This window comes from Anser cygnoides, chromosome Z (assembly GCF_040182565.1).
Source record: "Anser cygnoides isolate HZ-2024a breed goose chromosome Z, Taihu_goose_T2T_genome, whole genome shotgun sequence".
NCBI classification, from domain to species: Eukaryota; Metazoa; Chordata; class Aves; order Anseriformes; family Anatidae; genus Anser; species Anser cygnoides.
In genome coordinates, this window is record NC_089912.1 from 54940603 (window position 1) to 54960486 (window position 19884).

Here is a 19884-nt window from a genome sequence, read left to right on the forward strand (position 1 = left end):
ATTTTGGGCATCATGCTTGAGCATATTAAGAGCATGCAACTCCCTCACTGAGAACTACTTATTCCTCCATAAGAAACCACACACAGCCCTCACCACCCCAAACTTTGCTAGTGCTGGTAAACCTCTTTCAGCATCTGAAAAAGCATAGTTTATCAGGCAAACCTCCATATGGCTGGATTTTCTCTTTCTACGTATGCTAAGTATTATTCACATTTGGAGAACAATGCACAAACGTGGAATCAAATTGTGTCAGCTTTCTCACATTTAGATGTTTCTTGCAGCTAACAAATGAAAGTAGCTTAAATCATTTACATTGTAAGAGATCTGAACATTTTTAAGTTGTCAATCACTTCCAATTCACAAACAAAAAGGACTCTTAACCCAATGTGTTAATTTAAAAAAATCAGCAAGGAAGGATGTAAGACCATATGAAAAACAGTTCTTTCTACAGTAAACAAAAAGCTTCTTGAAAACTGTTTTAAAATTTCCTCTGAAATCCAAACTGCACACCACTTACAATCACACACCAGAAAAAGGCAAGATACTTGAAATGATTTCCAATTAACATAATTCACTTCCTATTCTAGGCTATTATCACTATTAATATAAAAATTCTGCAAACTGCAACTATCTGACCAGTATAGCAAGGACACAAACTTCTTTTTTAGCCTATAAAATAAAACTACTATCGGGTTTATCTCCAGAGCAAATTCTACATTCATTCTGCACACATCCTTTTTATGAGAAGCATGAATTTTGCATACATAAAATGTGTGCAGTTTACATATTCAACGGAAATGTTATCAGCTTATGGGAAACATTCACAAACATTTCATTCTGATGCAAGACAGACTTGATAACGTAATTTCTTTGAAGGCGTAGTGTATTCACTGTTTCAAAACTTCACCAACGCATGCTCGTAGTCTGTATGCTAAACATTCATTTAAGGAAACCCCACTGGCAGCAAAACTACCCAGTGCTGTTTTAACCAACAAACAGACAAGTTACTCTGAATGCTTACTATACTATGATCTATTCTACTACCCATGGTTTTCTGAAACAAACACAAAGAAAAGAAAAAAGACCACACAATGCACACACTACAAACACATTAACCCCAGATGTCTGCTGGGAATACTGAACAGCCTGCTGTAAGCAATCCAGGAGATTCCTAGAGTACATTGAGGATAACTACCAGGTCCAGGTATTGGACAAACCAACGAGAGAAGAAACATTACTCGACCTGGTGCTCACCAACACAGATGAGCTCATTAAAGAGGTGAAGACTGGAGGCAGTCTGGGCTGCAGTGACCATGCCCTGGTTGAGTTTGTGATCTTGAGGAATATGGGCCTGGCAAAGAGCAAGTCAGGACCCCGAACTTCCAAAGAGCAATCTTCAAGCTATTTAAAGACCTAGTGGACAAGATCCCCTGGAACACTGTCCTTAGGGACAACAGAGCTAAGAAGAACTGGCAGCTCTTTAAAGATGTTTTCCTTAGAGCACAAGAACTCTCCATCCCCTTGTGTAAAAAAGTGGGCAGGGAGGGCAGACAACCAGGATGGCTGAGCAAGGACCTGCTGGTCAAACTGAGGCACAAGAAGGAAATTCGCAAGCAGTAGAAGCAGGGACATGTGGCCTGGGAAGAGTACAGGGATGCAGTCCAGATGTGCAGAGATGGGATCAGGAAAGCCAAGGCACAGATGGAACTGAGCTTGGCAAGGGATGCAAAGAACAGGAAGGGATTCTATAGATACATTACTCAGAAAAGAAAGTCCAAGGAGAGTGTACCCCCTCTGACGGATGAGAAGGATGAACTGGTAACAACAGAAATGGAGAAGGCTGAGGTACTCAACAACTTCTTCACCTCAGTCTTCACTACCAGTCAGGCTTCCCAAGTCTTCTGTTTCCCTGAACCCATAGATGGAGACTGGGGCAGCAAAGTCCCACCCACTGTAAGAGAAGAGCAGGTTTGAGACCACCTGATGAAACTAAACACATACAAGTCCATGGGGACTGATGACATACATCCCAGGGGCCTGAGGGAACTGGCTGATGTAGTCGCCTCTCTTCATCATATTTGAAAAGTCCTGGCAGTCAGGTGAAGTCCCTGGTGAATGGAATAAGGGAAGCATCACTCCCATTTTTAAAAGGGGTAGGAAGGAAGACACAAGGAACTACAGACCTGTGAGCCTCAGCTCTGTGTCTGGCAAGATCATGGAACAGATCCTCCTGGAAGCAATGTCAAGGCACATGCAAGACAAAGAGGTGATCCAACACAGCCAGGATGGCTTCACCAAGGGCAAATTGCGCCTGACCAATCTGGTGGCCTTCTGTGATGGAGTGACTGCATCAGTTAACAAGGGAAGACCAACCAATGTCATCTACTTGGACTTCTGTAAGGCCTTTGACACAGTCCCACGTGACATCCTGGTCTCCACATTGAAGAGATACGGATTTGAAGAGCGGACCATTCAGTGGATAAGGAAATGGCTGGATGATTGCACCCAGAGAGTGACAGTCAATGGCTCTATGTCTAAGTGGAGGACAGTGATGAGTGGTGTACCTCAGGGTCTGTCCTGAGACCAGTATTGTTTAGTATCTTTATCAGTGACAGACAGTGGGATTGAGTGCACACTCAGCAAGTCTGCAGAGGACACTAAGCTGAGCGGTGGTGTTGATACAACAGAAGGGACGGGATGCCATCCAAAGTGACCTGGACAAGCTTGAGAACAGGGACCATGTGAACCGCATGAGGTTCAACAAGTCCAAGTGCAGGGTGCTGCACCTGGGTCAGGCCAGCCCCAGGCATGAGCACAGACTGGGAGAAGAGCTCACTGAGAGCATACCTGCTGAGAAGGACTTGGGGGCTCTGGTGGATGAGAAGCTCCAACATGAGCCAGCAGTGCACCTGCAGCCCTGAAGGCCAACTGCATCCTAGGCTGCATCAACAGAGGGGTGGGCAGCAGGTGGAGGGAGGTGATTGTGCCCCTCTGCTCTGTCCTCGTGAGGCCCCACCTGTAGCACTACATCCAGGTCCAGCACAAGAAGGATGTGGATGTTCAGTCTACAGAAGAGAAGGCTCCAGGGGGACCCTATCGCAACCTTCCAGTACTTAAAGGGGACTTAAAAAAAATAGATGGAGAGCAACTCTTTGCTCAATCAGTTAACAACAGGAAAAAGGGGGAATGGTTTTTAACTAAAAGAGAGGAGATTTAGATTATACGTCAGGAGAAAATTTGGCTGGCAGCAAAGGACCTGGGGGTGCTGGTCAACAGCTGGCTGAAATGAGAGCAGAGACAGTGGGGCTAGCAGGACAAGGAGTGTGACTGTCCCCTTGGCACTGGTAAGACCAGACCTCAAATACTGGTCTCAGGTTTGAGACCTTCACTACAAGAAGGGTACAGAGTTGCTGGAACACGTTCAGAGAAGAGCAGCAAAGCTGGTGAAGGGACTAGGAAACAAACGAGTTCAAATGAGTTCTCTCAAACATCCCTCTCCTGAAGTGTTTAAAACTCATCAGTTTCAATAAAGTTCAACAGAGTTCAACTTTTTTGTGAAAATGGGACTTAGGGAGAGAAAAGAGATCCAGAAGAGTATTCTTGCAAGCAAAGCTGCAGTTTCACTAAATTGTTTTATTTAGACACTGGACAATTTGTACAAATGAGATCATTAGCTATGTAAAAAATTACAAAAAGTTTTCATTAAACTTCACACCTTATCAGATACATATGATCAAACAATGAGATACATGGAAGCCAGAAAAGGCTTTATTCCTCACAGACCAGAAGTTAGGGGGAAGTGGCAGCATTTTAAGAGGATGTTCACCCTCCATTCCTTTTTAAAAGAGGAAGTTCTGTGAAGTTCTGGAAAGATAAAATTAGATACACGCTACAGGAGAAAACTGCTTTATTTTAGGAATTACTACTGTTCACCTCGGTTGAAATATTTTTAATACTGTCTTACGAATGAAGTGTGTTCAAACATCCAAATAAAACAAAAAATGTGAAATAAAAATTCCTTCTCAGAATTCTCATCTGACATCAAATTTTAGGTGTCAGACCACCACCTTTCAGAAGACCATTAACGTGCCTTTGCTTTATATTCTTCAACTGAGTCTTATTTGTCAGATTTGAAAAAGTAGGTGCTGCTCTTGTGACTTTTCCAAAACAAACAATGGTTGTTTAACAGATGACCAGACGTTAACTAAACTAGGAGGCTTTTTCCCTTTCCTTCTCTGAAAATTGTAAGCAATTCTACTAAAATTTTCAACAGGATATTAATGCTACCTTGAAGACCTAATACTTAAGAATTGTCCCCTGCTTTATACGTACATTATATCTCAAGTGATCCCCACCTCCACCCACCCAGAATCTCAAGTAACATTTAGACCATGCTGCTATTTAACCTTCTCAATAGTAATAGATGAATAGATTTAAATTAGTATTTCATCAATAAAATTTTGCTGCTCTTTGAAGAGAGGCAGGGAGAAGGACAGTTAGCATGAGGCCATCCGGCAGCCAGGTTTGGGCAAGTGCATTCACTGAAAACAATCAAGGAATTGTCATTTTCTTACAGCAAAAATATGGAAAACATGCAAACTGTAGGTGTGATGTTTACTATTTGCATTGAAACAATGCAAATATTTGAGGATATGACTAGAACTGTGTTTGTTCTAGTTAAAAAAAAACTCAGTGCCTACAGCATTGCTTCATGAGAACCTTGTAACGAAATGCAATAAAGCTGTCAAAAGATTTTGCATGCAAGTATTTGCTTTATTTTACCTCCAAAACTTGAAGGGGTGGGGAAGGCAGATAAAAAGTTATGTGACGGTGTTTCATATCAGAAACACTGCATTAATAATAAATATCTAGACAGATACTGCATCTGTACAGCACAAGAAAATACCAGTTGCTCTGTCCTCACGTATGCTCTACAGATGCAACAAAACAACTGGGTAGGCACAAAGAAAACTGAGGTAAAATTCTTCATCCCCCTAAGTCTCAAATAGCACAGAAAATAAAAGGGGCAACACTAAACTCATCTTATTGGCTGATCAGCATCCACCACTGCCAATGTCACCAGTCCACCCTTCTGAAAAAAAAAAAGGCTACTGTTGTAGTCAGCCACTTTTTTTTTTTTTTTTTTTAAGAAAATTAGAAGGTCATATTTAGATTCACCATTAACCAAATTCAGTATCCCAATAATCAATTTATTTTCAGGTGTTTTTACAGCTTAAAAAGGAAATGAACATCAGCAGCTTTATCTGACACCAAGTTCTTTACTTGTTCAAGTTCAACTGCAAATGGTACTGCACATGCACAGTAAGCAAGATTCATTACGGAAAATTTGCATCAGCCATATTGTGGTAACAAGACACACTGCAACTACCTGAGCTTCTACCTATCTGAATATGCACATATAATTTATCAAGAGAATAACTGAGAAATAATCCTAGTCAAGCAAATCAAGCTCCTACAGCATGACTTTGACACAGCCTTGAAAAACATGTAATCCTAAATGCCATGAGTAAAACAGTTAGATCACAGGTATTTAAAAGTGACCACAGTTTGACTGAGGGGAAAGAAAAAAAAAAAAAGCATCATGATGGTCTGCAGGTTAAAAAAACTGCTTTACGTTGTTCTGTTGGACACTATGGGAAATATATACCACTATAAAAGGTTAATTGTTATCAGATTTATTAACAGAATTCAGTGATTCAACAGTATTTTCAGATGTATATTTTAATATGCAATCTTTGCAGGCAAACTGAGAATTTCCTATGTTTGAAAACCCCATATCAGACTAACAGTTTTTATGAATTACTCTATCTGAGGTAAATATAGGCTATACTGAGTATAAAAATGAGCATCTGAATGTGCTGGAGAACAATCCAGTCGAAACTTAATGTACAACATGTATGCAGAAATAAAATGATTTTGTTTGTATTCCAAATTTCTGATTGTTTAACGTTTCTCATAAGGTGTAGGGCATAGGACACACTGACAAGGAATTATGTTGAAAGAGATCCTCCTGAACTGAGCTAGCATATATAAGTAATAACGACAGCTTACTGACAGTTTTACACAAAATGAATAAAAATTCCACGTATCTTGCTACAGAAAGGACAAGAAATAAATCATTCCGCAAGTAGGACACCAGATCAGGCCAGATGTTTATGGGACTTGCACTGCGTCACACAAATATTGGCTCTGATCCAAAACAGAAAATTAGGACAGGACAGAGTAGTTCTGCTAATAAGAGTGCTCTACCTAACTTCACAATAATTTATTGGAATTTATCACACAGTGAACTTATAGCTAAAGTTGGATACCTTAAATTGCTAAAAATCTCTAGCAACACACTGCATTATACCTAGCATTTTGTACTTAAAAAGCACAGAACTGCATTACATTAAATAAAGTCAAAAATCATATAACCTCAAATGGTTAATTAGAGTATATCTTCTCTTGGTAGGTGTATTATAAATGCAGGAAATGATTACAAGTCAGATACTATCCTTAAATTACCACATTTTAAAAAACAGCATCCAAAACACACACCTTGCGGTGTTCTACAACCTACAGCATCCTAGCTGATTAAGCACTGACATCAGCAGAGAAGCTGCTGCTTGCTAGAAGCATTGTTCACCACTGCAAAGTGCAGAGCAGAAAAAATTATTTCTTAAATCCACTCCAAATACAATTTTTTTCCCTCCTCTCCAAAGAACTCCATCTAAACTACAAAATGTTTTTTTTTTTTAAATATTCAGCATACCTGCCAAAGTACATTTCCACAGATAAAACTCCATAAATCTGACTAACACAATCACAGTTTCAGTGACTAATAGGCAGAGATAATATACTCACAGGGTTAATTTGGTTAACTTCAGGTAAGTAAATATATTCCTTATACAAAAATAATTGCTTCTTCTTTCACTCTTCTTTTTCCACCGCACAACAAAAAGACAGAAGAAAAGCATACAGAGAAAACAGACTATTTCACTTCTCAGCATCCATGAGGTTTCATTAATGAGTTATCAAGCAAAAAGAATAAGAGAATAAAAGTTCACAAGCCAGCAGCTGGCATCGCAGGCACTCTCCATTGCTGAATTTGAAAGAAATGTCAGAGTGGCAGCAGCTACAGTCAACGCTGGAAGCTGATGCCTCTGCAGGAAGAGGATGCTGGGAGATTTTCCCAATCTGTGCTGCAGCCTAATTCTAATCCATCACTCCTAACTGCAAGGAGAAAATGGAGACAGGAGGAACACAAAGTGATTTATATTTAAAGACAAAAAGGGAGTTGCCACAGCATTCCCTGAGTAATTTTACCATCTTTTCTTTTAAGTCAGACAGAAACAGACAAGTATACTAATGCAAACTGCAGTAAAAATAGAACAAACACACAGGAATTGATAGCAAAGAGCACTGAAGAAAAGTAACTGTCTCATGTTTGATTTTCATTATTTATGTAGTCCTCAAGCAAATCAACATGGTTTTATTAACCCTTTGAAACTTTTTCCCTGGAAATTCACAGATTCACAGATTCACAGATTTCTAGGTTGGAAGAGACCTCAAGATCATCGAGTCCAACCTCCGACCTAACACTAAGTACTCCACTAAACCATATCCCTAAGCTCTACATCTAAACGTCTTTTAAAGACCTCCAGGGATGGTGACTCCACCACCTCCCTGGGCAGCCCGTTCCAATGCTTAATAACCCTTTCGGTAAAGAAGTACTTCCTAACATCCAACCTAAAACTCCCCTGTCGCAACTTTAGCCCATTCCCCCTCGTCCTGTCACTAGGCATGTGGGAGAATAGACCAACCCCCACCTCTCTACAGCCTCCTTTCAGGTAACTGTAGAGAGCGATGAGGTCGCCCCTGAGCCTCCTCTTCTCCAGGCTGAACAAGCCCAGCTCCCTCAGCCGCTCCTCGTAAGACTTGTTCTCCAGACCCCTCACCAGCTTGGTCGCCCTTCTCTGGACTCGCTCGAGCACGTCCATGTCCTTCCTGTAGCGAGGGGCCCAAAACTGAACACAGTACTCGAGGTGCGGCCTCACCAGAGCCGAGTACAGGGGCACAATCACTTCCCTCGACCTGCTGGCCACACTGCTTCTTATACAGGCCAGGATGCTGTTGGCCTTCTTGGCCACCTGAGCACACTGCTGGCTCATATTCAGCCGACTATCCACCAATACTCCCAGGTCCTTCTCGGCCAGGCAGCTTTCCAGCCACTCATCTCCCAGCCTGTAGCTCTGCTTGGGGTTGTTGCAGCCCAGGTGCAGGACCCGGCACTTGGCCTTGTTGAACTTCATGCAGTTGACCTCAGCCCATCGGTCCAGCCTATCCAGATCCTCCTGCAGAGCCTTCCTGCCCTCGAGCAGATCGACACACGCACTTAGCTTGGTGTCATCTGCAAACTTACTGAGGGTGCACTCGATCCCCTCATCCAGATCATCAATAAAGATATTAAAGAGGACCGGCCCCAGTACCGAGCCCTGGGGGACTCCACTAGTGACCGGCCTCCAACCAGATTTGACTCCATTCACCACAACTCTCTGGGCCCGGCCATCCAGCCAGTTTCTAACCCAGCGAAGCGTACGCCAGTCCAAGCCCCGAGCAGCCAGTTTCTTGAGGAGAATGTTGTGGGGAACGGTGTCAAAAGCCTTACTGAGGTCAAGGTAGACCACGTCCACAGCCTTTCCCTCATCCACCAAGCGCGTCACTTGGTCATAGAAGGAGATCAGGTTCGTCAAGCAGGACCTGCCTTTCATAAACCCATGCTGACTGGGCCTGATCGCCTGCTTGCCCTGCAAGTGCCGCGTGATGACCCTCAAGATAATCTGCTCCATGAGCTTCCCCGGCACTGAGGTCAAACTGACAGGCCTATAGTTCCCCGGGTCTGCCCTCCGGCCCTTCTTATAGATGGGCGTCACATTGGCTAGCCGCCAGTCAACCGGGACCTCCCCCGATAGCCAGGACTGCCGATAAATGATGGAAAGCGGCTCGGCCAGCTCCTCCGCCAGTTGTCTCAGTACCCTTGGGTGGATCCCATCCGGCCCCATCGACTTGCGCACATCCAAGCTCCGTAGTAGGTCGCCAACCATTTCCTCATGGATAGCGAAGGCCACATCCTGCTCCCCATCCCCTTCCACCAGCTCAGGGCACTGGGTGTCCGGAGAACAACCGGTATTGCCGCTAAAGACTGAGGCAAAGGCGGCATTAAGCACCTCAGCCTTTTCCTCATCCTTAGTAACTAGGTTTCCCCTCGCATCCAGTAAAGGATGGAGATTCTCCCTAGTCCTCCGTTTCGCGTTGATATATTTGTAAAAGGATTTTTTGTTGTCTTTAACGGCAGTAGCCAGATTGAGCTCCAGATGAGCTTTGGCCTTTCTAATTTTCTCCCTGCACAGCCTCGCTACATCCTTGTAGTCCTCCTCAGTGGCCCGCCCTTTTTTCCAAAGATTATAAACCCTCTTTTTTCTGCTAAGCTCCAGCCACAACTCTCTGTTCAGCCAGGCCGGTCTTCTTCCACGCCGGCTCATCTTTGGGCACGTGGGGACAGACCGCTCCTGTGCCATCACGATTTCCTTCTTGAGGAGCGCCCAGCCTTTCCGGACTCCTCTGCCCTTCAGAACCGCCTCCCAAGGGACTCGGCCAACCAGCGTCCTGAGCAGCTCAAAGTCAGCCCTCCGGAAGTCCAAGACAGCAGTTTTACTGGTCCCCTTCCTGGCCTCGCCAAGAATAGAGAACTCTACCATTTCGTGGTCACTCTGCCCAAGACAGTTTCCGACCACCACATCTCCCACCAGTCCTTCTCTGTTTGTGAAGAGAAGGTCTAGCGGGGCACATCCCCTGGTAGGTTCACTGACCAGCTGCGTCAGGAAGCTATCTCCCACGCTCTCCAGAAACCTCCTAGACTGCTTTCTCTGTGCCGTGTTGTGTTTCCAGGATATGTCCGGGAAGTTGAAGTCCCCCACGAGGACAAGCGCCGACGATTTTGCAACTTCTGTAAGTTGCCTATAAAACTCCTCATCCGTCTCCTCATCCTGGTTCGGCGGTCTATAACAGACCCCCACCAGGATGCTAGCCTTGCCGGCCTTCCCGCGGATCCTAACCCACAGGGATTCAACCTTATCATTCCCAGCCTGGAGTTCCACAACATCGAAAGATTCTCTAATGTAGAGAGCCACGCCACCACCCCTTCTGTGCTGCCTGTCCCTCCTGAAGAGCCGATAGCCAGCCATTGCAGCACTCCAGTCGTGGGAGCGGTCCCACCACGTCTCCGTGATGGCAACCAAGTCGTAGCCTGCCTGCTGCACGATGGCTTCCAGCTCCTCCTGTTTGTTACCCATGCTGCGTGCATTAGTGTAGATGCACTTCAGCTGGGCCATCGCCTTCTTCCCCGGCCTAGCTATTGTTTCCCCCGGCACAGCTCCAACAAGCCTTGTTTGAGCCCCGTCCCCCTTCTTACCTAGTTTAAAGCTCTCTCTATAAGCCCCGCCAGCTCCTGGCCTAGGATCCTTTTTCCCCTTGGAGATAAAGTTTTTACTTCAAGTTTTTACTTCAAGTTTTTACTTCAAGTTTTTACTTAAAATCCCATGAGCAAAATAAAATAGCCCAGAGAGGCAGCTAACATATATCAGTTATCTTCATGAATATCAGTACCAATGGGAGAAAGTAAGAGTCAGAAGCAAAACAGCTGCAACAGGAATAGTTTCATCCCCTTGGTCTAATCTCTCCAGATAAGAGAGAAAGGGAAAGCTTAGCACATGGGAGCTAAGCGGCAGTAAATTAAACTCTGTCCTCTGTTGTTACCTTCTAAAATTGTTCTTTAAAGCTAAAGCAACTAGGCTAAAGGTATGTGTTCATAATTATGTCTACTGTCATGAATTGAGCTTTACTCACAAAAAATCATCAGGAAAAACCTTTAAAACAATGCAGGAAACCATAGGTTTGCATTTACTAAAGTTTACCATTTCAGATGGGTGCTAATTTTAAGTGATACTTCAAGGCTATCTATTTAAACAATTTACTTTTCAAAATACAAATAAGAATGCATTTTGCATCACACAAATATTGGCACACAAATACACATGCGCATCACAGACATAGAGGTGCACAGTATTTTCTAAAACACTGGAGGCGACCAAGGGATCTGATCAGACAAATCAGACAACACAAAGGACTTTAGTAATATGTGCAAGTAATAGGGCTTTCTCAACCAGAAAAATGAAAAAAAACAGGAGTTTTGGCTCAGTGAAGCATAGGCAGTGAATGAAGTCACTCATGCCAAGCATCCATAATGAAGAAAATAGAAATTATTGTTTTAATACCTACCACTCTGACATTAACTTCCAAGCCAGCAATGGCTAGTTTATAGATTCTTCTGATCACCTGATCCCACCACAGTTATGAGCAATTCCAGAAGCTCACCATAAAGCTACCCTAAAACACCCAGAGGGTCACAACATCCCATTGCCAGCCTAACTAACCCACGGTGTAACCATGTGCTAATTGAACTGTTTCACTTAGCAGGTCAGGATCTCCAACCAAATACAATTCTGTTGCCAGCCCAGTTTCACATCTCTGCTGTTCTACAGATCTGAATGACACAATGCAATACCAGTTCTCTGTGCTCCCTAGTTACACAATGCAACAGTAGAGGGAATGTGGTGTTTTGTTTCTCATGTAAACACAAATTAAACTAGAGTAATCTTATACGCTGTGGCTGATTCAGCACTTTCACACCTGAAACTTCCATGCAAACCCGATTTCTTAAAATAAGTTAAATTTCCAAAAGCTTGAAGATTGAAACCATTTAGAGTTCAAAGACTTCTTCCCTGCATAACAGTATCGTGAAGATGTCAAACTGTTCATTGGGCTGCACCAAAACAGACACAACTACTTGTACGTACACGTGCTACTCCAGGGTTTGCAAGGCAGAGATGAAACTGACAGCTGCCTTGACTAATACAATTTACTGACAACAGCACCCTTGAAATCAGGATGTTTCCACCTTCTCCCTGAAGTTTTTCCTGACAACATTAAAGACCAAGGATCTCTGAGCTCTCCACCACACAACTTGGAAATAGCATTTATGTGTATTGTCACTAATTCCATTACCATTATTTGAGGCAGGGAGAGAGGACGTGGCAGGAATTCTCTCACCTCGACTGCACGTTAGAGATAAGACAGTCTTGAATCAATGTTGAGTAGCCACATAAAAATCTACCCAGTTCACACAGAATACGAACCATGTCCTGTCTTAAATTTAGGCCATGTTTGACACCTCAGAAAACACCTCCCTGTAAAAGCTGGGAGAGACAGGAGCCAGTTTCCACAAAAATGCAGCAACTTCCTTTAACTGATAACAACAAGCCTTCCACCTGCAAATATCAAAAAATGTTTTCCTGGGATTACCTAACAAAAAAAGCACAGACACACATGAGCTGCTCACACAAGCCACCTTCACAACTGCTTCCCAAAATTTTCTAAGACAGTTTTCAATTATCTGTCAAAAGAAGAAAAACACTATTAAAGATCAGAGAGCGGTTTTTAATAGCTTAAAATAAAGCATGTGGCAGATCTGGTTTTCAGTTCTCATTTCCTAAGAAGAATCATCCTTCTCAATATTTGAAGAAGTTATAACCTACAAGTTTTTATTTTTTCATTTGTTTATGAGTCAGAGCTCATCTTTTCATTTCTTTATTCAAAGTAGTCATGATTCAAAAATTGACACTAGTTTGTGAACACAACTAAGTACTCTGAGATCACAGATTGATCACATAACTGTAGAAAATGAGGAAAGAATATTCACATAACTCAGTCCAGCAAAATATAAAAAAATACACATAAAAATTTCAGTATAAATCCTTTACCACAGAACTGCCTGTGGTAGTTACATCCCTTTCAAAGTCCCTGAAATATTCAAAGAAGGCAACTCTTGAACTGGATGACTGCAGATTATCACTGCAGTCTTCATTAAAGCACAGGATAAGATAAACGCTAATTTCCCAAAAGCAATTTAAAGAGATAACATATGGATGTGATCAGCAGATCACACATTCTAACTCTCTAACATCAAAACTAACACAATAGGCTCCAGAAGTCTATCATCATCCAGAAGTCACCAGGAACCCCTGACCTAAACATAGTATGTGGGTTTACTACCGTGGTGTTAATTTGTTTTTCATGGAAGAGCTAACCACAAGCAGCTACCCAAACATTTAGTCTCAGTGAAGACAAGCTTCTTTTGGCCAGCACTCGGTCATATAAAATAGGCTGTCCTGTCCTTCTGCATGGGAACCTTTCAGTGAAGGCTTGCAAGGAAGAATGGCATGGGAGAGAAGCAGAGCTTTGGGAAGTTCTGTGCAGAATGTCCCAGAGTGTTCCAGCATCATGCTTCCCCTTCAAGCCGTTGACAGTTCAGACTGCAGAGTTCGGTTTGAGGGATTTTTTTGTTGTTGTTCGTTTGTTCCTGGTTTCCCCCACACGCTTTTTAAGAAACTATGGACACACGGAATTGCACGGTTCAAAGTCACCAGAAGACACCAAAACAAAAATTTGTAAAATGTGCCCTGAAAGCATCTACTGAAATACAACAAACAAGTCTTACACAAGAGGCAAAAGGTTTAGTTGCAATAAACACAGAAGAATTAACAATATAATTATTGACCACTCAAAACTCCTCAAACTTACAGAACTGTTGGGGGTAGAGGATTAGTCAGATTAGACTGTTTTCTTGACTACTGCTGTTCAAAATCTTGATACTGACAACTTAAAGTAGTTAGTGTATCATATTTGCACAGCTATGAAAATATTATTTACTGGATACAAAAATCACCTTTACAGGACTACTTTTTTCCTTGCCTTGAGGACCAAGCATAAGAAAATACAACTTTGATAACAAGTTGTCATCGCTGTTTCTCACCATCTTAAGACAACGTGAGAATATGAATTCAAGCATATGGAGGTAAAGATTGTTCTTACAAGTTTTTGGCTCCCAGAACTCAAATTTGAAATTAGGGTCACTTCCTCAGCTGTTCAGTTTCCTAAACTGACAACACACACACATGTGCAGGTATAACCGAAATCTTAACTACACTTCTGAGATTACAAGGATAACCTGCTCTAACTTCCTTAAACACTTCTGGCCCTTAATCTATCACCCCAGTAATACCACACAGAGCTGCTTTGGTAGGATCAAGGATTAACAGAATCCAGCTTTGGGTAGGAAAAGGAAATGCAGAAGAGAAACGGTAATACAGCAGTAAAATATCAGCATTTCTGCTGAAAAAAATACAGAAGATCCTATGAATTCCATTATTCATCAAAACTCGTTTGTCTGCTTCTCTTTGGAATCGTAGCTTAGATCTCTCCCCTGTTTCATTTTTGAACTGTATTCACAGAAGATTTCACTATCTTTCCAGCTCTCCCACCAATGCCACAACTGGAGGTCTGGTGTCAGAATTTTCTGTACAAATAGAGCAACATGAAGGTGGCCACTTTATATGTATGAACTGTTTTCATCAGCCAGGCAGACAACTACATTTCTTCCCAAAGACAACTACCAGTAATCCTCTATAGCACATACCCAGCCAGTTACCATAGTATAGTTACTGTAAACGTTATTCACAGAATCATTAAGGTTGGAAAAGACGTTCAAGATCATCTGGTCCAACCATCCCGCTACCACCAATGTCACCCGCTAAACCATGTCCCTAAGCACCCAGTCCAACCTTCCTTGAATACCCCCAGGGACGGCAATGCCACCACTAATTAATGTAAAGGCAAGATGGTGTTTTCAAAGAAAAGGACTGCACACCAACTAGACTACAGGAAAGTATGATAATTTGATGGTAACCTATTCCTGTCACATACTAATGAAATTTTAAGGAAAAATTAGTAAAATGAAACAGGAGAAAATTAAAATATAATTGGCAGAGCATTTAAGTTCCTAACAAGTGTAAAACTTCAGAGAAGACATACAAAAAAACGGCAATGACAAGGTTAATACAAGATTAAGCATAATATGGTTAAAAACTAGAAAGAGCACATACCTTCTAGTCATCTTGTAAAAACAAAGATGAAATAACTTCCCAAATAATAATCTGACAACAGAAAACATGGATCTCCGTATTCAATAGAAGGAATTTCTGAATAATTCAGGGGAAAATTAATGTAGCAGAAATACATAAGAAAAAAATTGCAGAATTTGGTAATTACCTTGTTCACTAAGGTTAGAATTGTGATTGAGTTTTTACATAATAAAATTCAGATACTAATGAAACATTTTAGGAAGAAAAAAGGATAAAACAAATCTTTTCTATCTATACATCTTTTTGAGCCCGTAGATCCTTGCCAGGTAATGGAATTAAGTTACCTTATAAAACAGACTTGTACAACACTTGAACTAAGCCAACACTCAGGTGGAAACATGCTGATACATTTGGTTAAGTACCAGTTTAGCACCACAAAACTTAATTATTGGAAAAGGCTTGAACTTCAAAAACAGAAAAATCTATTTTTCTCAAGTTATTGAGTTATTTTACCACAGGGGATGCCAGTACAGAAGTAGTGCAGAATTAACACTACCACATACTGGCAAAATTTAGTTTCACACTGATCCCAGCTATCCTCTTCGTAAGGTTGAACATGCTACATCAAAAATTATGGCCAAGACAAAGTACTGACAAAAACTTAATAGCTAGATTTGACAGAGTGAATAATAAGTGAAATTCTACGGCTTGTTTTAAGCAAAATGGCAGACTGTCTGTAACAGCCTTACTTTGACTTTAGCACCAGTGAGTAAAGAATTATATTTACACTTAATGATCCCTCCACAGTTCTAATAAAACCAAGAAATTTGTGATCATTCCAAAAATTGTCAGAGTTACTGAGTATACATACAGTACCTAATACAAGTAAAAGATCACAAAGGAGTCCAGATAAATCTAATCCATTTAGACAATCGGAGCAAAGACTGATTGCCTCCTGGACTGGTCCTCAGTTACAGCAGCCAGCACTAGAGATTTAGGGAAGGATTTTAACCTCTTAAGATAACTCATCAGTCTTTTAGCATCTAACCTACACAACCTACCTGTATTAAGCAATAATAATAATAATAATAATAATAATAATATGGAAAGACAGCCAGTTGAAGAGAAGTTAAATTAGTAAAATTGTGTGTTATTATTTACTGGAGCAACATACAGAGTACTGTTCCTTTATAAATATTTTATGTGACTGGTGTACAAAATATCATGATGACAGGTCCCACTGGTTGATTTAGAGAATTCCAAAAGAGTTAAGTTGATCTGATATAATTCGAATAAGCTCCTTCCTTGTAAGTAAACATAAAAAGCCCTTATATATAAAAGAATCTACCAAAAAAAAAAAAAAGGTTAATTTCAGCTAAATTCAACTGGGTATAATCAAACTGCAATAAGCCACTCAAACAAACGCCAGATATATTGTCACAGAGCTGTAACAATTTAACTTTCTTATCTGATTAAAAGAGATTGATACATTGATACATTAGAAAAATCTGAAAGGAATTTTATCAACAGCAAAATCAAAAAAACTAGATGCAGCTTCCCAAAATGTTCAGCCTCCAGTACAATGAAGTGAACAAGCATTCACTGTTTCAATGCAGTAATGCTTTCAAATTTCTATTACTGTATTAGTAACAGAAAGAAATACCATTAATTCTAGACAGATTAAGGTGAAAAATAACAAGTATAGCACTAGATTTGGGAAAAGCCTACAACAACTTACTTTAGGCAACCTATCAGTATCATCTGAAAACTAAAACCAAACAATTTCAAGGAAAACAAGATTACAAACTTTCACGAAAAGTCCCAAACGGAAGAGTCTGAAGGCTTACTTTTTGTAGGTCTTATGCACATTGTTTAAATAGCAGTACCTTTTGAAGAATTTGAGAAAGGAAAGAGTCTAAGTGATGAATGCTGCCCAGATACAGAATATACGTATTTCTACATAATCCCCAGAACTGCAAAGCAGCTAATTATCTAAACACCGAGAAGGTCATCAGCAGCAAATATTTCAAATGAGATTGTCCTATTCTTATTGCTTAAATCCTCACAAACAGAGCAGTCTTCTCAACGAGCCTCATTTTCTGCAGAAATAATGTACACGGTTATGTCAACTGTCTGGTCATGCTCTTAATATCTTAGCCTATTGGACAGTTTCAATCCACTATATTTGACAAATAAGCTGTAAATCCGATAATTAAAATCAACATCTAGATAGTACAAAAATGCCTGAAATATGTACCTACTGACAGAAAAGCTACAGAACCATAATTGACTGTATATGATAATATAATAATTGACTGTTTTGTTGGCCTGCTGAAGAATGTAACTACTACCCAGAAGCAAGGAAGATTCAGGTGCGGGTGGGGGAAGGAGAGATATGTAGGACGTGTGCAGGGAAAGCTTGAGTCATCTGATAGGGGCAGGTGTAGGTTCGTAAGACATAAGGACGTAAGGCTCAGTTCAGCAGAATTGGGCATGAGCACTATCACCTACAATGAAAACAGAATCCAGAAGAAAGTAACAACAGAAATGCTGAAGACTTACTGTGGCCATTAGCAACCAACAGAACATTTAAGTGTAAAATAAAAGCTGACATTCAAAGTCATTTTAATGACTTGCTAATGACTTACTAAATACTTACTAAAGCTAATGCTTTTCAAAAATCTTGCAAAGCTTTAATCAGTTTCCTTTTCCTTCTTCTACGTATTATGGTTAAGAATTTACAGGCCTTTTACACTATTGACTGACCAAAGCCTACAACAACTTCCCTACCTGCAAAAATTTGATGAAAGCAACTCAAAGTCAGTAATATTGTGTGAAAGTAACAAAAGCTCTTCCATATCACAGGTCTCTACAGTCCTCTGATACAGAAACACTTCAAATTCTGTTTTCCATTAATATTACAGCAGTTGAATTAAAATTTCTAAGCCAGACTGAAAAAAATAATAGTCTTAGTAGTTTGGAAGGACAGTGCTGTTCAGACATATATTCTTGACATCCTCTGTCAGTTAACCATTAACAAATGGAACAAACTGCAGATCGAAACTACTAAAATGGAGCTCCAAATTTTTCTTCCAAAGAGGAAGAATTAAAAATTAAAACAAAAAAAAAAGCACTACAGGATTTCGTATCAATTTTAAAACACAAATTGTAAAAGTTGGAATAATCATAAAGAATTTAGAAAAAAGCACAGAAAACTAGAAATATTTATTCTCTCAAACATTACTAGCACTTTCACTTATACTATCTGTCAGTTTAAAAATGCACTCAAAAAATAAAGGCATTCAGAATCTGATGCTGGAAACTCAAGTAATTGTTTGTTAACCTAAACGTCCTGTTGGGTTTCTGAGTCCTATTGCTTCTTTCCTTTCAATCAACTAATATGAAAGCACATGCCTCTTCTACAGTATTATTTAAAAGCTGTCTGTTTGGGGACACACCTGAGCAGCATTTATGAGTCTTAACATTCAACATAAGATTAAAGCACAGTGCATTTTAGTAGGTATCTTTTTCAACATTTACAGAAAGTGAGGTCTTTACTGGTTCAGTAGCCTGCCAATCAGTGAGACAGGTTAATCCCTGCAGTATTTCAAGGTCGAAGTTGGTGACTTTAACAGACGTTAATCAACCAACCAAAGAAATAGAAGACATTCCATGAAGAACATTTAGCTCACAAATGCATATCTCACAACAGGTCAACGAGCTAGGCTTCCAAAGGGTGACATATACTGCCCTTATCATCTATGGAAGTTTTACTACATCTAGTTCAGCTTATTTTAACAACCTATGCAATCAACTCAAATCCTGCAGGATACTTTCAGAGTCTGTTCAAATGCCACTCTTACAGAGCCTATGTAACCCAAGTTTTTTGATGTAGCTGTTCCCTAAATTGAAACAGTTCCTGAGATGTGAAGATGAATTTATGGATTTATTTTCTACAAAAACAATACTAAAATAATCAGATTCATTATAATGACATTATCTTTTAGAAAAATGAGTAAGAGCTCAGTGAATGCAGTTAGTCACACTGTGCTTTCTCCTAGGGTTGAAAAATAAGAGCTGTTTTAATACAACACAGACTTGCCAGCTCTTTTCCTTTCCTAATAACCCATTTAAGATAAATAAGTCTCATTTTGTGATCTCTCTAATGCTACCCAACAAGAACTGCAGGTGGTCCTATGCTACTGAAACAGAGTGAACTAAAGGCTGTGAAATCTGAACAAATGCAAAAATTGTTTTAGAATACACATCCACCAGAATCAATTAACAATGTAACAGCACAGGGATAGTACTTTTGGCCAGTAGAAGACAGCAGCCACAGACTGCTTCTGTCCTACTAATATCCTCTCTACCACCCTATAGGAGGACAAGACATTTACTCTTTTACATAATGGTTTAATACAGGCAGAAGTAATACTAGCAAGAAGAAACTAACATCAGTCTAACTTCTATAGCTATAATAAGTCTCTCTATATGGCAGCTATGAGCACTGAAGACATACAAAAAAATTATCAGAGTTCTGCATATCAATAATAAATATCCATGCCCAGGTCTAACATCAACAAAAACAATGAAATAACCTTGTCATGGAATTGAGTGAGTGCTGGATAAATATGCTCAAAGTAAATATTAGATTCACTTTCTCCCCTCTCCCTGGGGAAGCAAGGGCCAAAGAAAGAAGGTATCTAATCATACAGCACCTGGTAGTGAGCCAAAGGAAGAAAAAGTGATCATTAACATGAAAAAGTTCTTGACACTAATGTATAAGATTCTTCTTCATTTCCTTCTGATTCCAGGAAGGTAAACATTACATTTTTCATACAGA

General features: G+C 40.5%; 1 protein-coding gene across 2 annotated transcripts in view; it reads right to left on the minus strand.

Annotated features, from left to right (window-relative positions):
• Positions 1–19884, minus strand: part of TTC39B (tetratricopeptide repeat domain 39B) — an 81766-nt gene that overhangs the window by 39474 nt on the left and 22408 nt on the right. Inside the window, exon 2 of one of the 2 annotated variants that reach the window (XM_066987991.1) lies at positions 6868–7236. The exons of the other annotated variant lie outside the window; for it this stretch is intronic. Within the exon in view, the coding sequence (XP_066844092.1) occupies positions 6868–7013 (146 nt within the window). The 5' untranslated portion in view covers positions 7014–7236. The remainder of the gene's footprint in view (positions 1–6867; positions 7237–19884) is intronic. 2 annotated transcript variants of the gene reach the window in all.